The 27251-nt window shown below is 38.9% G+C and overlaps 1 protein-coding gene across 1 annotated transcript in view; it reads right to left on the minus strand.

Moving 5' to 3' along the window:
* Window positions 1–27251, minus strand: part of FREM2 (FRAS1 related extracellular matrix 2) — a 172796-nt gene that overhangs the window by 74177 nt on the left and 71368 nt on the right. The window contains exons 3-5 of the mRNA XM_087436139.1: window positions 21980–22126; window positions 13699–13929; window positions 571–696 (exon numbers count right to left, since the gene is read on the minus strand). Coding sequence (XP_087292265.1) covers window positions 571–696; window positions 13699–13929; window positions 21980–22126 — 504 coding nt within the window. The remainder of the gene's footprint in view (window positions 1–570; window positions 697–13698; window positions 13930–21979; window positions 22127–27251) is intronic.

Consider the following 27251-nt stretch of genomic DNA (forward strand, 5'->3'; position numbering starts at 1 on the left):
CAGATATCAACAGTATATATGACCTTTCCTTTGCATTCTGAGAAAGTCTACCTGTTTCCTAGAAAGATGTTTAGTATATTAATACATACTAAGTATTAATTTTGATTTTGTATTACATAAAATCACCTTGCAGAGGATGCTTACCTATGAGCAAAACAAATATTTTGAAATTTGGTTGAAATGAGTTTCAAACTAGTTTGAAATTAGTTTCTTTTCCTTGGGTATGCATTTCTTTGCCTCTATTTTTGTTTTTTAACAATAATTCCCTTCTACTAGAGCAGGCTTGGGTGGGGGAGTGGGGCTTCAATTTCTTACAATCCAAAAAGCCTTGAGCATTAGAATGAATAACCAAGTAAATCAGCTAAGTTTTTGAAAAGCAGGTCCACTTAGAGGACGCCTCAATGGTGCAACAGTGAAGGAAGATTCTGAATAAATGCTTTTTTTATTTGTAAAAATTGTAATAACAAGGCATACCTCGCATGGCATAATGTTATGGCTCCAACATGTTAAGGAGGCTTATTTATTTATATCTTTTGGGGGACATTTTAGCTCCTTTACAAATCTAGCTACCTTGTTGCGTATAACAGATCACCATCAACTCCTGGCTCACGTCTCCACTCCTCCTGATGGGAATGAACAGTTCACCAACATCTTCTTCAATGGAGTATTCAGACTGGGGAATAAATACAGTTGATTCTAAGGAAAAAACACAAGCACAGCCACTATTATTTTTGTCTGAGCTTCTTATCTCTGAAATAATCCTATGCAAACTAAAATTGCTTTAATGGCTGATTTTTTCCCCTTTGCATACTCTTTTAGAATATCCCAGTGTGAGGGGAAGGAGGTAGGAGAGGGAAGTAGGTATAAAGTGTGCAGACTCTGGGCCAGTGAATTCTTAACCTAGAAATAAAACCCAACATTGCTTTTATCTCCAGTAATTGCTTTTTTTCTTAATTCATCAGTGCTGCTGACACACTTCCTTTAAGTCCAACTCTGTTCTCTGGGCACAGATCAACACCTTCCAGTGGAGTGGTCGAATTTTAGAGGTGGAAGAGACCTCAGAATGCATCCTGTCCCACCTCTGTACAGATGAGGAAACTCAGGCTCATGGAGTTGAACTTACTTGCCAAGGGCTCCTACCAGTGGAGTCAGGATTAAAACTCAGATTTTGTAATGTTTACTCTATTGTTCTTTTTACGCCAAATGTGTTCCTTTTGAATGATTAATGATCAAAAATATAAGAATGTATTGTTCAACGCTTGGTGTTTTTGTTATTTTTTAAGTAGCAATTCTTTTAGAATTCATAAATCTATTTACCAGCTGTAAGGAACATGTCTGTGGTTTCTTTCCTCCCCTAGAGGAATAACGATAACACACAGTATACAACATTATATTTATATAATATTATCAATCTCAATAATTCATTTTTAAGGTAATTGAAAGGTACACTAAATAATGAAAATGGCATAATTAAATTGTTTAGAAATACACTTCAATGTAAAAGTATGTTTAGTTCAATAAAACATTTAGTTCAATAGTTTGACATGATAACGTCCAGACAGATACTTGGGTATTTGACTGGGAGTCTGTTTCACTGAAATTCTCACATACACACAGAAAACCCTTCATGGTTATTTTTAAAACAGTAAGCCACACTGCTCTGATGATCATAAAAGGACGCTGGAATAGCGGATACAGGCCATGGAGGTCCATGTTCCACCCTCTCCATCCTGCCTGGTGCCCTAGGAGCTGGCTAACATGAACCACATCAAAGGGTTCCCTTGAGCTCTGGCTTCCAGTCGGGTCAGCCAGAGGGGAGCACAGGCCGGAGCTTGGAGGGCAAGAGCAGAGAGAGGTTGGCATTCCTTCCCCTGGCTCCCCTCAGGGTTCCACAGCTGGCTGCAACTCCCAAATAAAAGTCATAGTGTCTGCTGTGGCCCTAGCTCACTCTCTGGGTTCAGCTAACTTCTCTTTCTCCTCAGGCCTGGAGGTGGTAATGGTGCCCACTCTTACAGCGTTGAAGCACTTTACGATGCCTGGTGGGTTCCCAAGCCTTGCCCTCGCCTTTATAAACAATCATGTTATTAAATTCTTTTAAAATCACTCATTTTGAGTGTGTTATTTTTTTTCTCCTGGGACTCTAATACACCAATTTTTAAAATGGCACCATTAAAAAAGAAAGATCTGGGGCCGGCCCTGTGGCGTAGCAGTTAAGTGCGGGCGCTCCACTGCTGGCGGCCTGGGTTCGGATCCTGGGTGCGCACCGATGCACGGCATGTCAGGCCATGCTGTGGCAGCGTCCCATATAAAGTGGAGGAAGATGGGCACGGATGTTAGCTCAGGGCCAGTCTTCCTCAGCAAAAAAAGAGGAAGATTGGCATGGATGTTAGCTCAGGGCTGATCTTCCTCACACACACAAAAAAAAGATCTGTGGATAGAAGATTTTATAACTAATTATGCATTTATCAAACATTGATTGGGTGACTTCTACTTGCCAGACACTGTACTAGGCACAGGGGATACAGAAGTAAACAAAATCCCTGGTCTCATGGAGTTTTCCTTTTAGTTGGGGATGGGGAGGAGGAAGAAAATAAACAAATATAAAAGAATATACAGGAGTCAGCCCTGTGGCCTAGTGGTTAAGTTTGGCAAGCTCCGCTTCAGTGGCCCGGGTTTGGTTCCCAGGTGCAGACCTACACCACTCGTCAGCAGCCATGCTGTGGTGGCGACCCACATATAAAACAGAGGAAGATTGGCACAGATGTTAGCTCAGGGCAAACCTTCCTCAGGAAAAAAATGTACATAGTATGTCAGGAGGCAACAAATGATATGAAGAAAGCAGAGTGTGCTGAGGGGGATAGGGAGGGCTGGGGCAGGGTATATGCCTGATGTGTCTGTGTTATACAGGAAAGTATCTCTGATAGAGTCACATTTGAGCAAAGATTGCAAGGTGGTTACGAGATGCCCTAAGTGAATAACTTAGAGAGAATTCCAAGCCAAGGGATGAACAAGTGAAAAGGCCCTCAGGTCAGGTTGTGCCAGGTGTGTACAAGGAATGGCCAGGATGCCAACATGGTTTGAGTAAATTGGGCAAGGAGGAGAGGGTAGGACATGGGGCCAGAGAAGTGGTGATGGCATGGGTGGTGGGTGGACCATGTGGAACTTTCAAATCATTGGAAGGTCTTTGGTTTTTACTCAGAGTACGATATTGTGGAAATAAACAAAGACCACCCAATCGGATGAAAACAAGTGAAAGCTATTTACTCAGAGTTTGCTCTAGCCAGGCAGTCAGCCACTGTCAACTGAGTTTTGGCAGAGACTCAAAGGCAGGCAGAGGAGTGGGAAGCTGTATAGTGGAATAAAGGAAGGCTTCAGGTGTGCCCTGATTGGAGGCTGTTGGCACAGGGAAGGGCTGTAGGCAGGCTAACTAGAAGCGGGATCCTACGTGACTGGTTAGGAGAGAACATTTGGCTTTCTCTGGTTTGTCTTAAGTTGGAAGTGAGGACAAAAATTAAGGAAATTGTCAGTTATTGATCAAGTCCTAACCATTTTGGGCCAATTGCTACAGAGGTTGTGGTTTGGCTTCCCAATTTGCTGTAGGTTGTGGTCAGAGTTGTATTTTAACACGTGGTCTGTCCGTTGTCTGCTTGATATCTAGTCTCTCAATATGAAACTATGAGAAGGCTTTGAACACGGGAGTGCTGTAATCTGACATATTTTAAGAACATCATTTTTGGCTGCCGTGAGATAAATCGACATTAGGGGCCAGAAGCTGAAGCAAAGAGCCTGTTTAGGAGGCTTTGCAACCATCCATGGGAAGAGATCATAGAAGACCGGATCAGGTGGTGGCGGTGAAGGTGGTATCATATGGCTGTGTGCAGGACGTACAAAGGAAGAGCCAAAGAGTTTGCTGATGGATCAGATGTGGTATGCGAGAGAAGAGAAGAACCAAAGATGATTCCAAGTTTTGTTGTCTTGACCAACTAGAAAGATGAAATTGCTGTTTACAGAGATAGGGAAGACTGTAGGAGAATCAGATTTAGGGGTGGAAATCAGGAGTTCCATTTTGGACATATTAAAATTGAGGCATCTTTTAAATATCTGAGATGTCAAATTAGCCAGTTGGGCATACAATCCTGGATTTCAGTGGAGAGGTCCAGATTGGAAATATAAACGTGGAGTCACCGGCATGTTGCTTGTCTGTGTAGCCGTGAGTCAGAATAAAATCATTTAGGGAGAGATTATAGATAAAGATGACAATGGATCCAGGGACTAACCCTTGGGCATTGAGAGGTCAGGGAGATAAGGGAGACTGAGCAAAGGAGGCTGAGAAGGGGTCCCGGTGAGGAGGACAACGAAGGGAGTGTGGGTACTAGAGGCCAAGTGCAAAAAATATTTCAAGAAAAAGGGAGGGATCGTTTCAAATGCTGCTGCCAAGTCATCTAAGTTGAGAACCAAGAACCGAGTCATTAGATTTGGCAAAGGGAAGTCATTGATTATCTTCACCAGAACTGTTTCAGTGCAGTAGACAGGACAAGAGCCTGATGGAACGGGAGGACAGAAACTGGAAGACAATAGGCATAGACATTTCTTTCAAACAGTTTTGCCTTAAATGGGAACAAAGCGGCATCTAGAGAAATATCTCATCCTGTTTATTTTTTAAGATGAGTTTTAGTAAGGGCAAAAATTACTCCTACTATTATGAAATAGGATTTTACCAAACATAAAATTTCAACATAGAAATGACCATAACACTTCAGTACAAAAAAATACACCAAGTGCCATGGAATATTCAAGTATTCAAATGAGTTTTAATGAGCGTCTTTTCATTAACTTATGGAAATTAACTCTGGCACCACCTAGATTTTGGCAGTCCTCAGGTCATTTACTCCATAGCATTAGTATGAAATATTACAGAAAGTTTTATTTCTTTATTCAAGTTTGCCGTGAACTGAATGTTTGTGTTCCTCAAAATTTATACACCAAAGCCCTAACCCTCAGTGTGATGATATTTGGAGGTGGGGCCTTTGGGAGGTAATTAGGGTTAGATGAGGTCATCCGGGTGGGGCCCTTTTTATGGGATTAGTATAATTATAAGAGGAGGAAGAGACATATCTTTCTCCCTCTTCATGCACCTGCCACAAAGAAATGCCAAGTGAGCATACAGCAAGAAGTTGGATGACTACAAGCCAGGAAGAGGGCTGTCACCAATCCCTGAATCTGCTGGCACTTTGATCTTGGACTTCCAGCCTCCAGAACTGTGAGCAATAAAACGTCTGTTGTTTACATCACCCAGCCTGTGGTATTTAGTTATAACAGCTCGAGCTGACTAAAGCAGAGTTGATCATACATAATATTTATTCTACACTGCTACTCTATACTGGCCAACTTTTTTCTTTCAAATAAGTTATTCAGAAACGTCTCATGCACGGGATTTACTTTAATGCCTTGAGTACCTGGAGTTGGGCTGCTCTTACACTCTATGGCTCATGCAGTTTTGACTCAACAAGCCAGGCTTCTGGCCAGTGCTGGTTGGTTTGAATTACGAATAAAGAAGAAAGCTGGGTGTCCAGAGCTTGCCCCTCACTCTGGAATCCACTCCTACACGTGGTCTGACAGAGAGTAAGCAGGCCCAGCACCAAGTTTAGGTCTGCTGTTGACCTAACTTCTGGAGAAATGTGTGGTCTGTGGGAGAAACTAGGAAAGGGTATCAAGAAAGACTCCCTGGTAGACTTTCCAGTTAACACCATTTTTCAACTTCATTTTATATACACAACAGAAGCTTACATGCAGACGGCCTCAAGTAGGCATAGTTTTTTAAGTGTAAAATCCTGAAAAGTGGCATTCTTGTTTATCCTTAAAAAGTATTAGCTGATACATATGGGGTTCTTACTGTTTGCTAAGCCCTATTCTAAACACTTTACATGTATCTGCTAGTTTTATCCTTGCAACAACCCTTTCAGGTAAGGACTGCTATGACTGTCATTTTGCCTCTGAGGACATGAGGCACACAGAGGTTACATAACTGGCTGAAGGTTAGGCTGGTAGGTGGGGATGCTGCTATCTGAACCAAGAAGTCTGTGTCAGAGCCAAGCTCATAACCACTGTGCTCTACTCCTAAAAGAACCCTCAGTGAAGCAGGGAGCAGCATCATGCACGCCAGAGAAAAATAAAAGGCTAAACTGAGATGATGAAAGAGAGATACACAGTACTCCAAAACAGAGAGATGGCAGGTACAGTGGAAGCAGAGAAAGGGAAGCTAGAAACAAATATTTTGGGAATTCCTTTAAAGATCCAGTGTGTTCACAGGAATTATATATATATATATTCTTATATATATAAAATTATAAAAGTATAAGGTCAAGTATACAAAACGTATAATATACATTTTAATAAAATGTTAAAAGTATTATATAAACATTTATCTATAAGATACACAATAATATGTATATGAATACAATACCTGTATGATATAAAAGTATATAATATGTCAGATCCCATTAGCACATTAGGTTGAAACTGCAGCAGTCTCTGGAAGGTGTTTGTTGAGAGACAAAGCAAGGGTGCTATTAAAGAAATAGTAAACCCTCCACTAAGTAAATAGAGACACGTAGAAAAAAACGACAGGAAGGGCGTCCTCTCAAACGTTAACGGTGGTTGTTTCCACTTGGTCTACTACAAGTGACTTTTACTTCTTTGAATCTCTCTGGTTTTTTGACAATGAACATGTATCACTTTTTTATTTTCAGACTGGTTTCACTATTCTTTATTTTGAAAGATAAAGCTGAATAAAGTGAATGCATTCTTTATTAGTCAATGTGAGTATAATGTAATGAGGACCTTGGTAAGCGCAGTTTTTATTTTTAGGTTTTGACTGTGCTCTAACAGGCAAAAAAATGACTTCTGTTCTCAGAAACAAAGTAGTTGTAGTTACATTTGAAAGAGAATGTTCATGCTGACCTTTTTGCAATTATACTGAAGAGATTAAAAAAAATAAAAGACTATGCTAAAAACATGACAGAACAAAGTCTCTTCTAAAAATCTTTGCTATGATAAAACAAAGAAGGGAAAGAAAATACAGTAAGTGGATGAAGGCACTGAGTGTTCATCATCTTTAAAAAGTTTGGCACATTCAAAAATAACTCAGAAGCTATTCTGGTACATCTTCAGGCTACTGTCGTGCCCTTGGACTGGCCAACAAGTGGTACTGAATACTGAGTCTGTCAGTGATGTGTCTGAACTTGGACAGCTCTCTTACATTTCTATGGTTATGATAATCAGTGTTACAAGTTCACATCAGGATACCACGAAGTCCAAACATAATATTCTTTAGCACTATGCAAACATGTTGGTTAGAGTGAATCTTTGGGTAATCTTTGTTCATATCATTAAATGTTTTTATTTTGTGAATGTAGAAACTTTCAGCAAGTTTTACATCATTAAAATAGTTTTATTTTGCAACACCTTTTTTCTTCTTCACATTTTGGTGTCTAACAAGTGTTTAGAGTTTTTTGTTTCTCTTAAGATGATGACCAATGTTTCACAGAAATAGATTCCAAAAAGAGAAAAGCTTTGACACTCACTGAAGTTGAAGCCTTTGCACGCTTTATCATTTTGGTGTCATCAGCCACAGTTGACTAACAATTCATTAATTCTGGACCTTCAGTTCTGACATACTCATCTCAAAATATCAGCTAGCCAGTGATTTCCCTATGTCAACATTGTCAACGGTACAAAATTTTTAAAACAATCACTAATGTTTGGATTTCATATATGAGTCAGCTTATGTCATCTGAATTCTACTCATGAAATGGGCTTGGTTCACTCAACACACAAAAGTTTGCCTTTTCTTTGTAACCAATAAGATTAGGGTTCTTGAGATATAAGTTTTACTTTCCTCTAGAATAGTATGTTTATTCTCTACTATATATTATACAGTATTAACCTAATCTGGTTCCACCCAAAATGATTATAGAGATCAAATGTTTAATCCACTAGTTCATGGCTATATTTTGGTATCATAAAGATATCAGAACAAGCCCATTTCAATCAGAAGTTTACAGATACTTCAAGTGTACAAACTAAATAATTGCATAAAATACAGGCTTTAGCTATCTATACTAGATGTCTGTACCCTCATACCTATATTTGAGGTTGTGTTCTCCTAATATAGTACATAAAACTCAATTTACTCTGGTTAGAAATTACACAAAGTAAAAAAAGAATGGGATCTTTATATAAAATAAGTTTTAGCTCTTATATATTTTCCTCTTAACAGAAATGAAAACATTTAATATTAATTAATATCTATATGCTTATAAGAGTGAAGAAAGGTGGCATAATTTCTGACAGTTAGGGAACCTAATATATAGGAAGTTAAGAAACTTCAGCCCAGGTTAGATACATCTCCTACGGGCCCTGATTGCTCCCTTATCTTAGCACATGGCATTCTGTGTCGTTAACTGTAACAATTTAGTGGAATGTAATCACCTAATGATATGACCCTTCAGGGTTAGTGTGCCTTCTTCACTCTAGCTCCCGTATCCCTAGCTTTTAGCAGAATTCTTGGCATACAGCAGATGCTCAATGAACATTTGTTGAACATAACAGATACATTATGCAAGGGCTGAAGTGGTCTTGATTATCTTCCTAGAACACCTGGTTTTATTCACCTATACTAATATATTTGAGGCTGGATATGTGAAGAGACAATAGAGTAAGAAGAGAAGGAATACTTTGTTCTTGTTTTTTAAATTTTTGCATATACAAGAATAGGCAAAACAATGTTGCTGTGGCAAAGTATACTGTTTAATTATGATTTGGCTCTGGCACTTATTAGCTGGGGGGATTTTGGGGAAATAAACTTTTGTGCCTCAGAGATCTCATTTGCAAACTGATATATAAATCGCAGAGTTGCAAACAGAAGGTTTAAATGAGATAGGGTTGTAAGGCTCCTAATGCAGTGTCTGGCTCACAGTGGGTACTCAACATGGTAGAGACTGGGATTATGATTACTATTTTACCCTTGGCCTATGGAATAATCCTTTTGGACTTCTCAGGGTTGAGCTAGAAAAAAAGCAGGAGGAACAGCAGTGACCTGAAATTTCCTCGAAGCCCTCTTCGTCTCACAGAAATCTGCTGTCTGCTTTTGATCACAGTCCAGCCAAGCTGCAGAGGATCTTTTAACAGAAGATAATTGTTACCATTCAGGGGAATTTCACAGAGGAGTGCCCATTCTCTCAGATGGCGTGTAATCTCACCCATCTCTGTCAGTACTAAAGAAAACCAAATAAAACAGCTTCCAAGTAGTTGACTTTGGCAGACTAAAGGATGGCTCTATTTCTCAGGTTCCTCATGCAGAAAATGAGTTAAACGTTTCATGTACTTTAAAACCCCTCCCAACTGGAACTCTCTATGTGCATATGAAAAGGAAAGGGATTGTGGAATCAAACTGAAACAAGAGAGGGTAGCAAAGGGATAGAGAAAGACAAAGGAATGAAGTAAAAATCGTGATGACATACAGCAGATCTTCCATGGACGTGCACCCGGGGTCCACAAACATACAGGCATGGGAGGTATTATAAAGGCATCACAAAGAGAGGTTAACATCTCTGCTCAGCAGTCTGTTCTCTTCTTATTCTATTATTCTCTTATTTGCAGGCTTCAATTTATAAGGAAATTGAATTTATTGATTTATTCAATAAATGACATAACCCATTTGTCTAGGAAGTTATTGATATCCATAATCATGGCAGAATGGTCTATTCCCTCTTCTGTGCCCCCACAGCATTTTGTTGAGTAATAGGAAAAGTCCCTTTTCAGTCCTCCAATTCCATGCAACAAAATATGTCTGCTTGAACAAAAAATGTGGGCATCTGAAAGCCCCATCTGACAGTTGAACTGGGCCTGGGTGGCCCCTCCCTGATTGGCAGGGGCAGGTATCAGCATGGCTTCGAGATCAGCACGTGGCCATTCAGGAGATTTAGATCCATTCTATTCATGGCTACCCCAGGGCAGTCAGGGATGAGGACTAGGGTGCACTTGCACCACTCTCTTTGGTGTCTGCCCTTTGAGGCAGGCTGTGCTCCTGCACAGATGATGCAGGAAAACATGATGACTGGGTCCACTCATTAGAGAGGAGTCAACTCTACTGATTATAGAGCAATGGTTACCAGCCAGAGGGTCTCAACATCTGGAGGCATGAGAGGTATTACAGAGCATGCATATGGGCACTGAGTATTTCCCCAGGATAAATAAATATCTAAGTGTATGTATTATTGTTGCAGTGGATGTAGATAATCATGTGTTGAATAAAATGCACAGTCATTTAAAATCTTTACCTAAATCACAACTACATAATTTTAAAAATATAAATGGATAGAGAGTATAAAAGTAAAATTATGAACATGTGAGAATCCAAGATGGATGGATGTATATGTTTGTGTGTCTATAGAGTTATGTTAATAAGTTTTTTTGTCATAAAATTTGAGAACCAATGTTCTAAAATTTGTCATATGTGAAATTGAGAGCATCCTATAAACATCAAGCAAAATGCCTAAAATGGTACATATGCCTACAAGATAGTGAGGTAAAAGAGACTGAATGAAAGAATGTTCATAACGTGTTAAGTACACTGCCTGGCACATAGTAAGCGCTTGATGAATTTCAGTTATTACCATTATCAGTACTAGTTATGGGTAATTAAAGTATTGGGAAAAGTGTGTACTTGCATGTGTTTATATAAACTGGCTAATAAGTAGAAGTAGTGCCCAGCCCAAAATAGAGTAGAGTGGGTTATTCCTTCTTCTTGCTCTCAAAACACTTTGTTCATACCTTGCTGTACCACATCACATTCTGTTGCAATCACTTATTTATAAAGCTCTCTTTCCCATTAGACCACATGCTCTTTGATAGAAGGGATTACATCCTACGATCTTCTCATCGCCAATACATAGTGCTGTACCTAGCACAAGCATGAGCTGGATACATTTTAATGCACGCAAAAAAAATCTCATAACATGTCCTAGAATTAATATGCAGAGGGAGAGCTTATAGGCATAACGGTTCCTAGGGCTAGTGAATTTATATGTGAAGAGTTATGAGAAAGTGTAGAAAGAAACAATCAAAATTTTGAAATGGTTGGGAAACTGGAAAAATAAAGGATTACTTAATCTCTTAAAATGAAATCTAACATTATATTTATATTAGAAATAACAATATTTGTATTGTGATTTATGTTTTATAGAACTCTTTCCTAAGAGTGCTACAACATGAGAGTAATTAATTTATCTTATTTTGTGCATTAGGAAACTAAGTCTTAATAAAAGCTGTTTGATTTGATTAAGGTTGTACAACTAGAAATGGTAGAGTTGTAATTTCAGGTCTTGTAATTTCAAGACCAATGGTCTTCAACAAGACACGGAACATACCAGGCATTATGGAACACTTGTCAGTTATCATAGGAACAGTCATGGCCTGAAGTGAATAGGGCTGAATTTCATCTAGAAAATTCTAAGACAACTTAGATGATCATTATATGAAATGAAATTATGGCAAAGTTTTATTTGGTAGCCTAAAAGAGTATAGATTATATAAGGAGTGTGTGTGTGTGTGTGTGTGTGTGTGTGTGTACTGCGCGTATTTTGTTTTTAATAACCCACTTCTCAGATGTATCATGGGTGTAGAGTATAGAGTGTCACTCTGGGCTTATAAATACGAAGGCACAAATATATTTAAGTGCCTTATTCCTTAAAGTATGGAAATTATACCAACTGGCAAATAAAATAGCAAGAAATGGCTTCAAACAGACTCTAGCTAATGGCCAGTTTATATATATTAAAGCTTGTTCAAAAGAAAGAAGTTTTATTATGCTAGCACTCACCCAAAACTCAGGACTAGAAGAAAATTTAATTATTTATTCCTAGATAATGCAGATAAAATTAAGTGCAATTAAATGCTAACTGTTCTTTAATGGAAATTATAAACATAATTGAACTTCATATTTAACCAAAGGAGAGATGTTGGCTAAACAAAGAGAGCCAGGGTACCAGTTCTCTTAGCCTCTCTCTTTAATTAGGCTCAGTCTTTTACCCCAGAAATTTCCATATACGTCTCCATTTCATGTAGTCTGTAGATTGTATCTTCACAGAACATTTAAGAGTTTTCTGACTGACAAAATAAAGTAGGCTGGCAGTTTAAAAGAAAGTCATGTCTGGCTTCTGACAGGATTTCAGCTTTAGAAGAGTCTCTCTAAGCACTGAATAAATGCCAGGCCTCAAAAAGCCATTCAGCCTTTTTTTCCTGACTGCATTGAGACAAGCCAGGACTGTAGAAGTCTGGTAGGGGGAGGGAAAAGGTCAAACTACACACAAAAGCAGCAAGGTTCACTTTTACCAACATCAGCCAAGGGTGTGCATTGACAAGAAAATGTAATCTAACAGAAATTAACCGCAATGATTCCAGACACTAATCACCAAGGAGTTGGGGTGAGTTGGGTGGGTATTATGTAACAAATGTGGGAACATATGGCCGCAGGAAAAGTTTTGGCTGGTGATTGCATGAAGGAAACTTGAATAAAGTGTAATATGGGGAACAAATTAATCCAAAAACGGTCTAATTCTTAAACCATTTGTTTAAAGAACATTTTAGAAGACATTTAAAAGACTTTAAGAAGTAATAAATTAATTCAAGAAAAATGAGATTGAAACCGAGGATGAAGGAGTTCAAGTTTCCCTGGATTAGGATGAAAACTGTGCCTGTACCCACAAGGTTAACGTGGGAAACAAAGTAACCCAAATTTCTGAGCTTGCCTTGCAGAACAGCCAGAGGACCCCTGGTAAGAGAGTAACTTGCTGACAGCCCTCCGCCTGACCAAGCATAATGCAGGAGCATTGAGAAGCTAAAATGACCGACTGTAAGCTTCACATGTCATAAGAAATATGAAAGACAGTCACCCCTGCGCAGCCCCCAAGGCCACATGCTCTCCTCCCCATCTTATTCTCACAAGGTGCTTTGGAAAAACACTTAGAACTGCATGTAGGCAAACTAATGTGTAACCGGTAGAAAGAATAACTTGTTAGCAGAAAATTTATTCCTCCACCCAAACTGTTCCTTCTGTCCCAGATAAAGAAGTAACTGAGGTTTTCTTAGCTTCCTCAGGAGTGTTGTGTTCAGCAGATCCGCTACAGAGAGGAGCCCAACATTCTGCAGTCATCCATCACCTGACATTTCTGAGCCCCCTCCGCAACCCCGTTTGCCTTATATAAGTCATTTCCAAATCAGTTCCCTTTGAGATGGGTTTCTTTAGGATGATAGTCCACCATCTTCCAATATAGTCGATTATCGCTTATTAAAGTTCTTTCTCTACCACCACCTGCTTGGCCTTTTATCTTGCGGTGAGCAGATAGAGCCCTTGCTCAGTATCAAGATGAGCAATATTGGTTCTAAAGGATAGAATTATAATAAGAAAAAGAACATGTTGATAATTCTATGCATATTCATAGTTCATTTACTTGAGAAAAATATAGCTTCCTTTAATTTTTGGGTTCCCTCTCCCATCAGCATACCTGAGAATATTTAACCATTAGTCTAGAAAGTTCTCTCTACAGAAAGTCCAAATATTGAATTTAAAACTTCCTCTTTAAGGTATCCTGTCATAAAACCCAACAGCAACACAAACAAGTGAGCAATAGCTCTTACCATCTCCTGGGTCAACGATCTCCACTGTAGTCACTGCAGGGAATTCCAGGGCAGCCAGCACAGGCTCTGAGAGAACCACCTGGAAGGTCTCAGACTGCTCATGCTCCCCGTCACTCATGATCCGTACTCTCCATGTGGCCCTGGTCTGGCCTGGGTTGAACTGTACTTGTTTCTGTGCTTTGCCCTTGAAGTCTTTGTCTTTTTCTGCAGTCCCATCTCTTGTGCCAATACCTTCACAGAAACATAATATCATTTTCTTAGTTTCATTTTCAATTGGAATACTAAGGTTCTCCTCGTTAACTTTTTGTGTCACTTTATCCTGCAGTGCAAAATAGATCCTGCTTTGATTCCATGAAATGGATAATCGGGTATGGGTCCTACAATGAAAGTGTTCTAGTGTAGGTGTTGAGTGGTTCATGATTCAGCTCTACTCTTGCCCCATTATGGTTTTGCTATATATTCTTTGAGCTAAGTTTGTGTTAGAACCTCTTGTAAAACAAGGCCAAGTAAATTGATATTCATATTGTACAGTATTCTTACTGTTCTTACAAGTTCATACAATCCAAAAATTTACCTTTGTATTTGTTATATTATATGTGTCGTATCATAAAAAAAATTCTCTAACTAGAAAATATAAGCGAATAAGAGACTTTGTAAGTCAAAGAATTCTTTGATAATCTAAGTCATAAATGGCTAAGCACAATAATAAAAAATTATAACATTCTCTAAACATTTAATGGAACTAGGACCCTTAAAAGAATCTAACTCAGTGTCTGTCAATATGACTACTGCCAAGTTTTTCTTTGTAGAACACTCTAGAATTCCATGAAACCATGTGAACAGAATTGGAGAGCTTATATATGGTTATTATGAGCAGTATGTTTGGCTTACTCTGTTGGTTCACTTAAGGTCAATTTCAGTTAGCTGGAAAGGTTGAAGGATCTCTGAGTCTCTTAACTACATTACAAGAGGATCGTCACCATTACTATGCCACATACACAAATCACAGAATATATTATCTATAAAGCAGTAACAGTCAACGAAGTCAACATCAAAGAAAAATTATAAAATTACAGTAGTACTCGCATAAGTACATCCTTAAGTACTAAATCAGGACCTCTTAGTGAATCAAGTTAATAGAATATTTTCAAATATATTTCTTTAAACATTGGCATTTTCAGAGAAGTTGGTAGGAAAGACAGATTTAAAAAGGGAAAAATAAAATCTTTTGACTATTAGAATTAAAAAGTCTGAAAATAAATTCTTATAGTTCTCATTTAATTGAAAAAAATTATCTTAGTTTTAGAAAATTTCTTTTGTTCTTCAAACTAGAAACGAAACTGGACCAAATAAGATCCATTTAGCCACAAATATTCATTAAGTGCCTACTATGTGTCCTGCTCTAAGTGCTAGGGCTGTAGCAGAAAACAAAACAGACCCCAAGCCCCTGCCACTGTGGTGCTTATGCGAGATTAGTTTGAACACTTATTTCTTCATCAGAATAGATCACTGTTAGTTTCATCTTAAAATGAAGAAGAAAATTAATATTTCACTAAAATATGTGTCTTATAGATCTCAGAAAAAGAACGGAGATATAAATATTGCATTTTTTTTCAACAGCAGGTAAAACATAATTTATTTAATGGCAAGAGAAAAATGGGCACAGAACCAGGAATTCAAGCACTACATATCTTGTTGAATGCTGCTGACTTCCTGTTAGCTCTCTGGCTCCTAATGCACACAGAGTGGCTGTCAACACCTCTAGGATCCACCACAATTCATGGCCAAGGTGATGATGAAAGGGATCATTCTCACTGAGGTTCCAGCACACCAGCTGCTCATTGGCCCATCCACCCCCAGGGGCATGACCAGCCAAAGAATATGTTAGTTGCTTTCTGACAGCTACTGCCCACTTTTCTGTTTTGTTTCATCAACAATGCATTATTTTCCTGGAGATTCAAAACAGTTAAAAACAAAAAGGAATCAGTATAAAAACAAGGAATGGCCACTAGTTCCAACTAGTCATCCTTACTAAACGATAGTCAAGTCATCCAACCTGATAAAAAATAAGTTTTAATATCAAATCCCAATCATTGCTGCAAAACCCCCATAATTTTTCTGGTGGATTTTATAAGAGATTCTCAATCAGATGTAAACTATAAACAGACAATATCTTTGATTCACCAAGCAAAGAGGAATGGACTTGTATTTTATAAAAAAGATTGTTGTCTTAAACTGTTTGACATGCTTCTTCTCAAACATGAACTAAAACTAAGAAGCAGGTAAAACAAGACTAAGATGGAATACTAAGTTTGCTTTGGGTCAAAAATAAAGATTCCCTTTTATAATTAACACATGGTACCTACTCTGAGGGCAGTGCTCCTTTGTTACTTAAAGTGTGGTCCACGGACCAGCAGCATGAGCAACATTCAGGAGCTTGTCAGAAAAGCAGAATTTCAGGCTCCACCCACCCCAGACCCACTGAATCAGAATCAACACTTTAGCAAGATCCCCAGGTAAACCTTATATCATTAAAATCTGAGGCTGGGTAGACACACACTGCATTCTTCATACCTCCACAAGGTCCTTTTACACAGGTGTCCCATTTTCATAAAGGATGAAGAAACATGCATAGATTCTGGAGGAGACAGATTAATCCACACTCTAATCTAGTGTGGTAGATGAGACAATCAAGCACACTCAATGTTCAGAAAATGCACTTCCTTGGAGATACAAATATTCAGCTGGTAAACCATACATATTATAAATAATATTAGATGGGTCAAAAAGAATTCTGGAACTCAAAAAGCTTACAAATTGGGCTTAAATTTATGCTTTTCAAGGAGAATTAATTATGAAAAAAGACATATTACTTTGATTTACTAAGTGAAACTACAATTGCATCTTTTTTTCCCCTCTGGCACGGAGGTTAAGCAAGGTCCTTTTGTTTATTTATTTATTTTTTTTGTGTGAGGAAGATCAGCCCTGAGCTAACATCCATGCTAATCCTCCTCTTTTTGCTGAGGAAGACCGGCTCTGAGCTAACATCTATTGCCAATCCTCCTTCTTTTTTTTCCCCAAAGCCCCAGTAGATAGTTGTACGTCATAGTTGCACATCCTTCTAGCCGCTGCATGTGGGACGTGGCCCCAGCATGGCCGGAGAAGCCGTGCATCAGTGCGCACCCGGGATCCGAACCCAGGCCGCCAACAGCCTGGCATGCGAGCCCAACCCCCAAGCCACGGGGCCGGCCCAAGCAAGGTCCTTTTCGAATGAGAGAATACATTTCATATTCTAGCTCGGTCACATAGTGGCTATGGGATCATAGGCAAGTTAATAAATCTCTCAGTTGCAAGGGATTCAAGAAACACTATGGAGAGATACTTAAGAGCTTGGGCCCTGGAGCCAAATCTCAGCTCTGCCCCTTACTAGCTCTGTAACGCTGGGCATACGACAACCTTTCTCCTTCTTTAACTGTAAAACGGGGAGTAAAGGACACTCTTCTCACGGGGTTGACTGTGTAAGGTATTGAGAAGTAGGCCTGGGGCCGGCCCCGTGGCTTGGTGGTTAAGTGAGCGCGCTCCGCTGCTGGCGACCCGGGTTCGGATCCCGGGCTCGCACCGACGCGCTGCTTCTCCGGCCATGCTGAGGCCGCGTCCCACATACAGCAACTAGAAGGATGTGCAGCTATGACACACAACTATCTACTGGGGCTCTGGGGGGAAAAATAAATTAATAAAATCTTTAAAAAAAAAAAAAAAAGAAGTAGGCCTGGCACGTCATAACTCAATAAATGTCAGCTCTCATCATTAGCACTTCATAGTCCACGACCTAACAGTGTTTGGCACATGATAAGCACTCGAGAAAATATTAATTGAGCTAGTGAATAAAAGGTTATTGAAAGGAGTAAGGGAGACAGGTAAAGTATTTAATGTGCTTAATGAAGTATCTTGCATTTAGTAAATGTTCAATAACTGGTAGAAATAAGATCTTGAAATTCAAATAGTTTTGTGAAATGCAAATACATATTTATTTTATTAATAGGTTATAATGGTTATAAAATGAATAATCATCTCTGAGAAAATACATATACAAATTTCATGTAATTTATGATTTACTAATATGCTCATGAGGGAAGTGGTATTCTGCCTTTAGCTATAATGCAAACTATCTAATTCTAAAAGTCTATAAATGAAAGCAGGGGTTGCAAGGGAAGAGTTACGTGAAACGTATTCATTGTAGAATGTCTACCAGGCTACCCTTTACTTTAATCTGACGTCCATTCCTAGTCCTAGCATGAATTCTATTACCATCTTCAATAATTGACGGGTGTGGGCCACACACAGAGGTCTTTCTAACTTTCTATCACTCCAGCTTACTAAGTAACCATATGAAGTTAACCAAGTAGAGCTATAGAGCCTTTGTAGAATTGCTCGTGCTGATCTCCACACTCGTAGGAAATAATAGTTCATTGAAAAAATAACTTCAAGAGAAAACAGAGCTCTTTGGCATTTTAGCATTCAGCTTAAAAAAAAGGCAATGGAGAGAAAAATCTGAAAAGACAGTTTTGTGGTTTTCTTTGTGAGGAAGATTTGCCCTGAGCTAACATCTGTGCCAGTCTTCCCCTATTTTGTATGTGGGTCGCCACCTCAGCACAGCTGATGAGTGGTGTAGGTCCACACCTGAGATCCGAACCTGTGAACCCCGGGCTGCTGAACGGCAGCATGCTGAACTTAACCACTACACCACGGAGCCGGCCCCAAAAAGATAGTTTTCCCGCCTATTTTTCAATTATTAACTTTGCCATTGCTGTCAAGGGCTATTTGTGAGTGACTAATTAAATACATTTATTAGGGGTGGGAATTCAGGTAAAACACAAATAGATGAAAGCATCCTTAAGAATTGCTAAGGCACTCTGGTATTTAGTTATTATTTTCCCTATAACTTTGCCATATTTTCAAGCACAAAGCACAGTTAAAGCTAATCTCTCACTGACAATAAGTAAGACAGGATCAGATTCCTGATTTGCAGAGCACGTGTATGTGTGCAGAGAGAACATGCTCCTGAAAGAGAGAGAGCACCAAGAGCATTCACTGTGCTCTAGACGGTTCAACACAGAGAGTGCAAATGACAGTCTATGAAGAGGCATACGCAAACGCAAATAAAGAAGATGGAAGCTTATTCCTTGCTCATGGATTGGAAGAATAAATATAGTTAAGATGTCCATACTTCCTAAAGCAATCTACAGATTCAATGCAATCCCAATCAGAATCCCAACAACATTTTTCACGGAGATAGAACAAAGAATCCTAAAATTTATATGGAACAACAAAAGACCCCAAATAGCCAAAGCAATCCTGAGAGAAAACAACCAAGTTGAAGGTAACACATTCGCTGGATTCAAAATATACTACAAAGCTATAGTAATCAAAACAGCATGGTACCGGCACAAAAAACAGACACACAGATAAATGGAACAGAATTTAGAGCCCAGAAATAAACCCACACATCTATGGACAGCTAATCTTTGACAAAGGAGCTAAGAACATACAATGGAGAAAGGAAAGTCTCTTCAATAAACGGTATTGGGAAAATTGGAAAGCTACATGCAAAAGAATGAAAGTAGACCATTATCTTACACCATACACAAAAATTAACTCAAAATGGATTAGACCTGAATGTAACACCTGAACCATGAAACTCCTAGAAGAAAACATAGGCAGTACACTCTTTGACATTAGATACTTTGACAAAAGATACTTAGCAGTATCTTTTCAAATACCACCTCTACTCAGGCAAGGGAAATAAAAGAAAAAACAAACAAATGGGACTACATCAGACTAAAGAGCTTGTGCACAGCAAAGGAAACCATCAACAAAAGAAAACGACAACCCATCAACTGGGAGAAAATATTTGCAAATCATGTATCTGACAAGGAGTTCATTTCCAAAATATATAAAGCACTCATATAACTCAATACAAAAAAATGGACAATCTGGTCAAAAAATCGGCAGAGGATATGAACATATTTCCAAAGAAGACATAAAAGACATTTTTCCAAAGAAGATACACAGATAGCCAACAGGCACATAAAAAGACGTTCAATATCACTAATTATTAGGGAAATGCAAATCAAAACTACAATGAGATATCACCTCACACCCATACAGAGATTTCTCAAAAAATTAAAAATAGAAATACCATATGATCCAGCTATTCCACTACTGGATATTTATCTAAAGAACATGAAATCAATAATTCAAAAAGATTTATGCACCCCTATGTTCATCACAGCATTATTCACAATAGCCAAGACATGGAAGCAACCCAAGTGTCCATCAATGGACGAATGGATAAAGAAGATGTGGTGAATATACACATGGAAAATACTACTCAGCCATAAAAAAAGACAAAATCGTGCCATTTGTGACAACATGGGTGGACACTGAGCGTATTATGCTAAGCAAAATAAGCCAGACAGAGAAAGACAAATACCATATGATTTCATTCATATGTGGACGATAAACACACACACACACACATAGATAAGTGGAACAGATTAGTGGTTGCCAGAGGGGAAGGGGGTGGGAGGATAGTGAAAGGGGTGAAGGGGCACATATGTATGGTTACAGATAAAAACTAGACTATTGGTGAACACAATGCAGTCTATATAGAAACATATATAGGGCCGGCCCCGTGGCTTAGCGGTTAAGTGCGTGCGCTCTGCTGCCGGCGGCCCGGGTTCGGGTCCCGGGTGCGCACCGAGGCACCGCTCCTCCGGCCATGCTGAGGCCGCGTCCCACATGCAGCGACTAGAGGGATGTGCAGCTATGACAGGCAGCTATGTACTGGGGCTTTGGGGGAAAAATAAATAAATAAAATCTTAAAAAAAAAAAAAAAAAAAAAAAGAAACATATATAATAATGTACACCTGAAATTATACATGTTATAAGCCAATATGACTTCAATAAAATTAAAAAAAAAAAGATGGAACCAGAGCTGCCCCAGCTGCATGCAGGATGGGTCTACAGGTGGACCAGCCCCCCTGGAGCCAAAGTAACCTCGAGGAATAGGCAGAACATAGTGTGAAAACTCCTCTTCTAAAGTTAAAAAACAAAAAGCATTTTTGAAGTAAGGGGTAATTATTATCCAGCATCCAAACAACAGGGGAAATCGTGGGGGGCAGGCGGTGATTGTGGCTGTGGCAAAGGTATGGTGTGTGGTGTGTGTGTGGTGTGTGTTTGGTATGTGTGTGTGTGCATGTTCTTGTGTGTATGTGTTGATAGGGATCTACTGTTTAAGGCTTTTAAATGTCATAGACCAGTAAAATTTCATATAATCATTTTGAAGACAAACACAGGGCTTCCAACTTTTTTTGCCAACATTTTTCTAGATTCCTACTTAAGTTGACACTCTCCCTCAATGAAAACTCTTTTACTCCATGAAAGTTCTATTAGCCCATATTATATTTATGTGTATAAAACATACGGTACCAAAAATAAAATTGCTTGGGGTGCTTTCATTTTCCATCAACATACCAAATATTTTGTGCCAACTATATCACTGCTTAAAATTACCACTATACCTTCTTTTCTCTCTCTCATGCTTATATGAAATTGAACGTGAGCTTGAACTGGAGTTGAAAAAACATTTTATTCAGTTGCTTTTGACTCTTAAAAAAGAAAAGGATTAGTATTTAACACTTGACTGTTGGTTACGAAAAACAGTCACAACACATGCCTTTTGTCTAGTGTTGAGGTTCTTGAAACTTTTCGTGACCCACCAGAGCATTCAATGCAACAAACATAGTAAATTACACTTCAGTGCCTAATATGTTACTGAATAGTTTTTTCTTTACTTATTATTAAAGTAGCTTTCACAAAAGTTTTACACTATTTCAGCAGACTTTTATGGATAAATTATAGATTTGCCTAACCCTAGTCTAAGATCTAATGACATTTAAAAATTTTTAACTTATAAGTGATTACTGCCATTTTTGTAAAGTTATTTTATATCAGAGAAAGATCATATGTTGGTAGAAGGTTTGAAGAGATATATATATTGGTTACACATTTCCTATTTTTGCAGCCTTTTGTCTCTATGACTTAGCCTTGACACAAAACTTCTGGCATGTTTCTTCAGCAGTTAAAGAACCTTTAAATGATAACATCTCCCTAAACTTTAAAACTAGAGCAGTAAGCTCAACATATTTTAATCATTGTAAAATTATGAACTTTTGCTAGAAAAATGAGATTTTGAGACAGACATGCAAATTAAACTTACTTATAAATGACGTCTCTCCCAAGTAGCCTCTACGTTTCAGAACGACATCTAGAAATTTGGAGTCCTCGTTGATCAGGTAATATTCCTTTTCAAAGGAGATCCATGCCCAATTCAGACGAAAATGCTGCTTGGTTAACTTGTTTCCACCTGGAAAACAAAAATTTAAAGCCCCAAGTTAGTGCTTTCTTGAATGAGTGACCTTAAAAATTCCACAGGCTACTTTAATGATGCAACATTAAGAATAACTATAGCTACTTGGTTTGACAAACAAATCTAGAATACGTACAACGAGATACAGCCTACTGCTCAGCGACTGTTATATAGAAATACAATAGCTGATATAATCTTCACAAAATCTTTAGGAGAAGAAGGGGGTGAAGGGGAAGGAGTGCACCACTACCAGAAGCAGTTTGGTTTAATCGTAAAATCAAGCATCCAAGTTGCTGGATGACTCACTGCCCACAAGGTGCCGCTGGAGAGCAAGTTTGTCTATAGAAAAGGCTGTCAGGCTCATTTGTGAAGTTAAAGACACACACAACTCCACAAATACCTTTTTCTGGTTCACTGAGCAACTGGGTGGAAGGCTTTAATTATAACCACTTAAGAAAAAACAAATATCCCTTCTCCGCCTCCCTTCCCCACTATGTTCCACTCCATTCCTTAGAGCAAACAGACAGCTCTTTTCATTGATTCCATTCTACTCTGAAGATAAGGCTTTCTCCTCCCCCCTTCCCACTAAAATGGAGTTGGCTTCCCATCAGGAGAAAATAATCCTCGTGTGTGATCTCTCTAATGTGAAAGCTGTTGTGCTAGGTAAAGGAAAGGAGAAATGGTTATCAGCTGATCACTCGGCACTATCCCTCCGCTTCCTCTGATCTGCGGCAATTATTTCAGAGTCAGGTGAGGTTTATAAACAAAGGCATCAGTAATTTCTTTTAAGTCTTTCTGTAAAAGGGTGGAAAAAAGCCCAAATAATAAACACAGCTAGAGGCACAATTTTAATTCAGTTTCTTCTTTTCTGAGAGATGCACAGAAAGAGCGATACAAGAGAGAAAAAGAAACGAGACAGGAAAACATCAAGACTTTAATAGACTGAGGGCAAAAAATCTACACAAGGAGAAACAACGAATGAATAAATACACGAAAAAATGTTCATCTTTGGTGGAAAGTTTGAAAAATAAAAACTGCAGTGACTTTGAATTATCAATTGACACGTACTAAAGATTAAAGAAATACCTAGTACAGCTAGAATTATGTGGAGAAATTGGTTTTCTTGTGGTTTGAATTGTAAATTAGCACAAGCCTTTTGGCTACACAGCAATGTGTGCAAGAGGCATAAAGATGTTCATACCATTTGATCTTTTAAGTTGTTCTGGGGGACTTTTGCTGGAAGAGAAGCAAAAATATCTTTGCAAGGAACTATTCATTGCAAGATTTTCTATAATAGACCCTAACCTGAAAAACGTAGTTTACTATATTGTGGTAGATCAAATCAGTGAAATGTTATTCAGTCATTAAACAATAAATATGAAATTTCTGTTGAAATAACACTAAAACAAATGGTATTGATGCTGTGAAGGTGGCTATGTAAAACGGAGCTGTTTGGTGTTTTAAATTGATGGGATTACGGACCTTTCAATTTTCTTAGTTAACTTGTAAAATATAAAATATAAATAGATTGGAGAGCAGGAAGTTCACTCCACATTTTATCCTTATGACCTTATTATGGCTAACATCTTGTGCACGCTGGGCGCCGCTCTGGAGAGGAGAGGCCATGGGCTGGCGGCTCCTCAGGCCTGGAGTCGAGGGCCCACTTCACTTATCTGCTGCCTGACTCTGAGCAAGTTTGTTCCCTAGGCCTGTTTCCTCATCTGGAGAGTCAAATGACAGTAATATTAATTAATGCGGGAGTCAGCTGTGAGGATCAAGTGAGATAACCCCTATACGCATACAGTACAGTGTGGGACACAGATCGTTCAACAAATGGTAGCGCGCTCTCCGCAACCACACCGCGCATGCTCAAATCCACCCTGCCTGCCCGCTGCCCGACTACTAATCTGCCTTAAATCCGCTCGCTCTCATTTCTCCTTGGTCCGTTTCCCTGCAGCTGCTGCACACATCAAGTCAGGCCATCTTCCGGGATTTCCCGTTTTGCCCTGAGCTACCCTGTCTCATTCCCGTTGCCTTCTAATCTGCTCACTCCGAGGTCCAGCCAAGAGGCTTGCTGCTCCACGGACTCGCCACCCCCACTCTTCCTGTCACCTCTGTCCTCTTGCCTAAAATGATGACGCCATCGTTCTTTTGCTCACACTTCCCACTCCTCAGAGGCTCCCTTTACCACCTCCTTCATGACGCCTCCTGCGGCGTCCTCAGCCCTCTCATCTCTGTGACTCTGCAGCTGTTCACATATTGATGACTCTGCACGGTTTTGCACTTGATCGGATATCCTCTCATATTGTTTAATTGTACAAATTTACTCATTGTACTAATTTTTGTCAGACATTGAGAGTAGCCATTCATTCTTTTACTGTTGCCAGCATTTGGTCTTATCATCTTTAAAAATACATATTTTTAATTATTGTGTTTATGTTCTGTTACTTGGAACATTTCCTCTAGAAAGGAATAGAAAAGAAAGAATAGAATAATATTTAATCCATTAAATTAATATATAAAACATCTCTGATTTCTCCAGTAATTATTACATGGAAACAACTTTATGCCCCACTTCTGTGTCAGTTAGATTGTGGTTCCAGCAAGTCCCAGATTTTATTCCAAACTTCTTGTCATGCTCTCCCAAGCCATTCCTCGTCCATTCTTAACACCTGCAGCTTCACATCCCATCACTTCTCCTTGTACAGAAACATCCAGTCGCATCCATCTTCTCACCATTTTCTGAACATGGTGGGTGCTCATACATGGGCCATGTCTTCTGCCCAGAATATCCTTAGCTTTCCTACTCCTCCTAACAATCTGTTCAGGTCCCACTCACCTGCCTGCTGCTCAGGAAGCCTGGCTTAGCTGTGCGTGCTTCTATATCTCCATTCTGTATCTACATGCACGTGTCTGCTTCTAACTGCCTGAGCTCCCCAGGACAGGCACTGGTCAAATTCATCCCTCTGGTCTCCAAGTCCAATGTAGTGCATGGGACACAACGAGGACTGAAGACTTATCCCTTGACTGGAGAAACCTATGGAATAAGTATCATTTTTAGAAGTAAAGTGGCTACTTTGTGACTCCTATTTATTTTATTCCTTTTTTCATAATAGTTTTCAGCTTACACAAACAAAGCACACACTACAGTCTTATTTGAAATGTGTTAATAACCTCTGACCTATTCAATAACTCTTGTTTAACAAATAAATTGTATTTTCTAGTTCTGTATACTTTATTCCTGACTTTCTTTCCGCTATACCTAAGAATAAGAGATCACTGAGAATATGGTTTCTCTATTTCTCTAAATTTTGACAATTTTTAGCTAATTTTAATATTTGCTCCTAACTCTTTCCTGAAATCTTCCAGAAAATGTCATCTTCTAAATATTAGTTTTTAAGAATATTGAGTCAATGAGGCCTTCCCTCGCCGCTCTGGGGAACAGCAGGCCACAGTGCAGACCTCAGCACTCTCCAGCCCCTGTATTCTGATTCACTGTTCTCCGCAGTGCTTTTCACAACCTCATATCTATACATACTGATTTTTCTTTGTTCACTTTCTGTCCCCCTCAATGCAACATATGATCCAGGAGCGCACAGAGTCCATTTTGCTCACTGTTAGAAAAAGGCCTATTAAATGAATTCGACACTCTAATGTCTTCGTTGAAAGAAGTTCAGTAGTGCTTCATCTATTGGGGAATATAAATGTCCTATGTAAATGCAATGAATCTCTTTCAGTACTGAATCTTTTTTAAAAAAATGTAATTGTTTTTAATGACATCCTTTCTGAAATGTCTTGCACACTTCTATTCTTGAACACTGTGTAAAGATTTTAAGTGATTACCTATGAATGTGAATTACTAGAATTCGTGTTTATCTAAATGGCACCTCCAGGGGTTATTGATGACTAAAGGCCTGTTTAACCCTTCCATTCCATTATGAAGTAGCACGGAGGGTCTCAGGGATAGCTAATTTCATCTCTACTTACAGATTTATAAAGCTTATTTTCTGGGTGGTGCTTATGTTCTGGAAGGATGAGGGTGCCAGGTTACTGGTTAATCAGGGGTTTCAAGTGACACACTGAACAAGTTTGCCAAGATTTCTTATGTCTGCCACCTTGAGGTTTTGTCTGAAATAAAATTCAGAAACAATACGGAGAAACTTTGCTTTGTGAGACAGTGACATGCTCCAGGGCAATGGTTTTAGACACTTGGCATTCACTCTAAATGGGGGATTTTTTTTTTTTTTTTTTTGGTGAGGAAGGTTAGCCCTGAGCTAACGTCTGTTGCCAATCCTCCTCTTTTTGCTGAGGAAGATTTTGCTGAGCTAACATCTGTGCCCATCTTCCTCTATATTATATGTGGGATGCCTGCCACAGCATGGCTTGATAAGCGGTGCGCTGGTCCGCACCCGGGATCCAAACCTGCGAACCCCAGGCCGCCAAAGCAGAGCGCGAGAACTTAACCACTACACCACTGGGCCAGCCCCGAAATGAGGGATTTTTAAGTAGATATTTTGCTGGACAATATGAAGCATATAAAGCTTAGCTCTGAATAGAATTAAATACTACATAACTCTTCTGATTTATATACATGTGAATTCTAAAATCTCAGCTACAACTTAGTATGCAGGAGTGATACAGGGATTTGAGGAACTAAGCTGTAGTTCATGGTAACTCTTGTTATTAAAACTGACCTTGAATGGAAGTCTGTATTTTATCTAAAGAATGGAAAGACAGGTTATTTATTCATTTATTACATACCCTGTAAACTCCTCTAAAACCTTAATATATGGGAATAATCAATGTTGACACTTTTAATAATAACAGCTATAGCTTACTGAATGCAAAATTTTAGATAACTTAAAAAACTGACAAATTTTTACTTCAATGTGATTCTTTGCCTCTCTAAAGTAGATTCTGTCATCTATGATGCACAAGGAACTAGTCTCAATGTCTCATTGGGAACAAATTAAAGTCCGTAACGTGTCATAAATCCATACAACAGGTGCCTGACAGCTGATAACCACACTCCCAAATGCTTTGTCCTCAAACTCTGACACCAAAGCCATTAAGGTTTTGATGAAAAGACCTCTTTTGAACATTTCCAGCTGGTCTTTAGCCT

The sequence above is a fragment of the Ceratotherium simum genome, chromosome 10 (genome assembly GCF_057802395.1).
Source record: "Ceratotherium simum simum isolate JZ-2026a chromosome 10, ASM5780239v1, whole genome shotgun sequence".
NCBI lineage: Eukaryota > Metazoa > Chordata > Mammalia > Perissodactyla > Rhinocerotidae > Ceratotherium > Ceratotherium simum.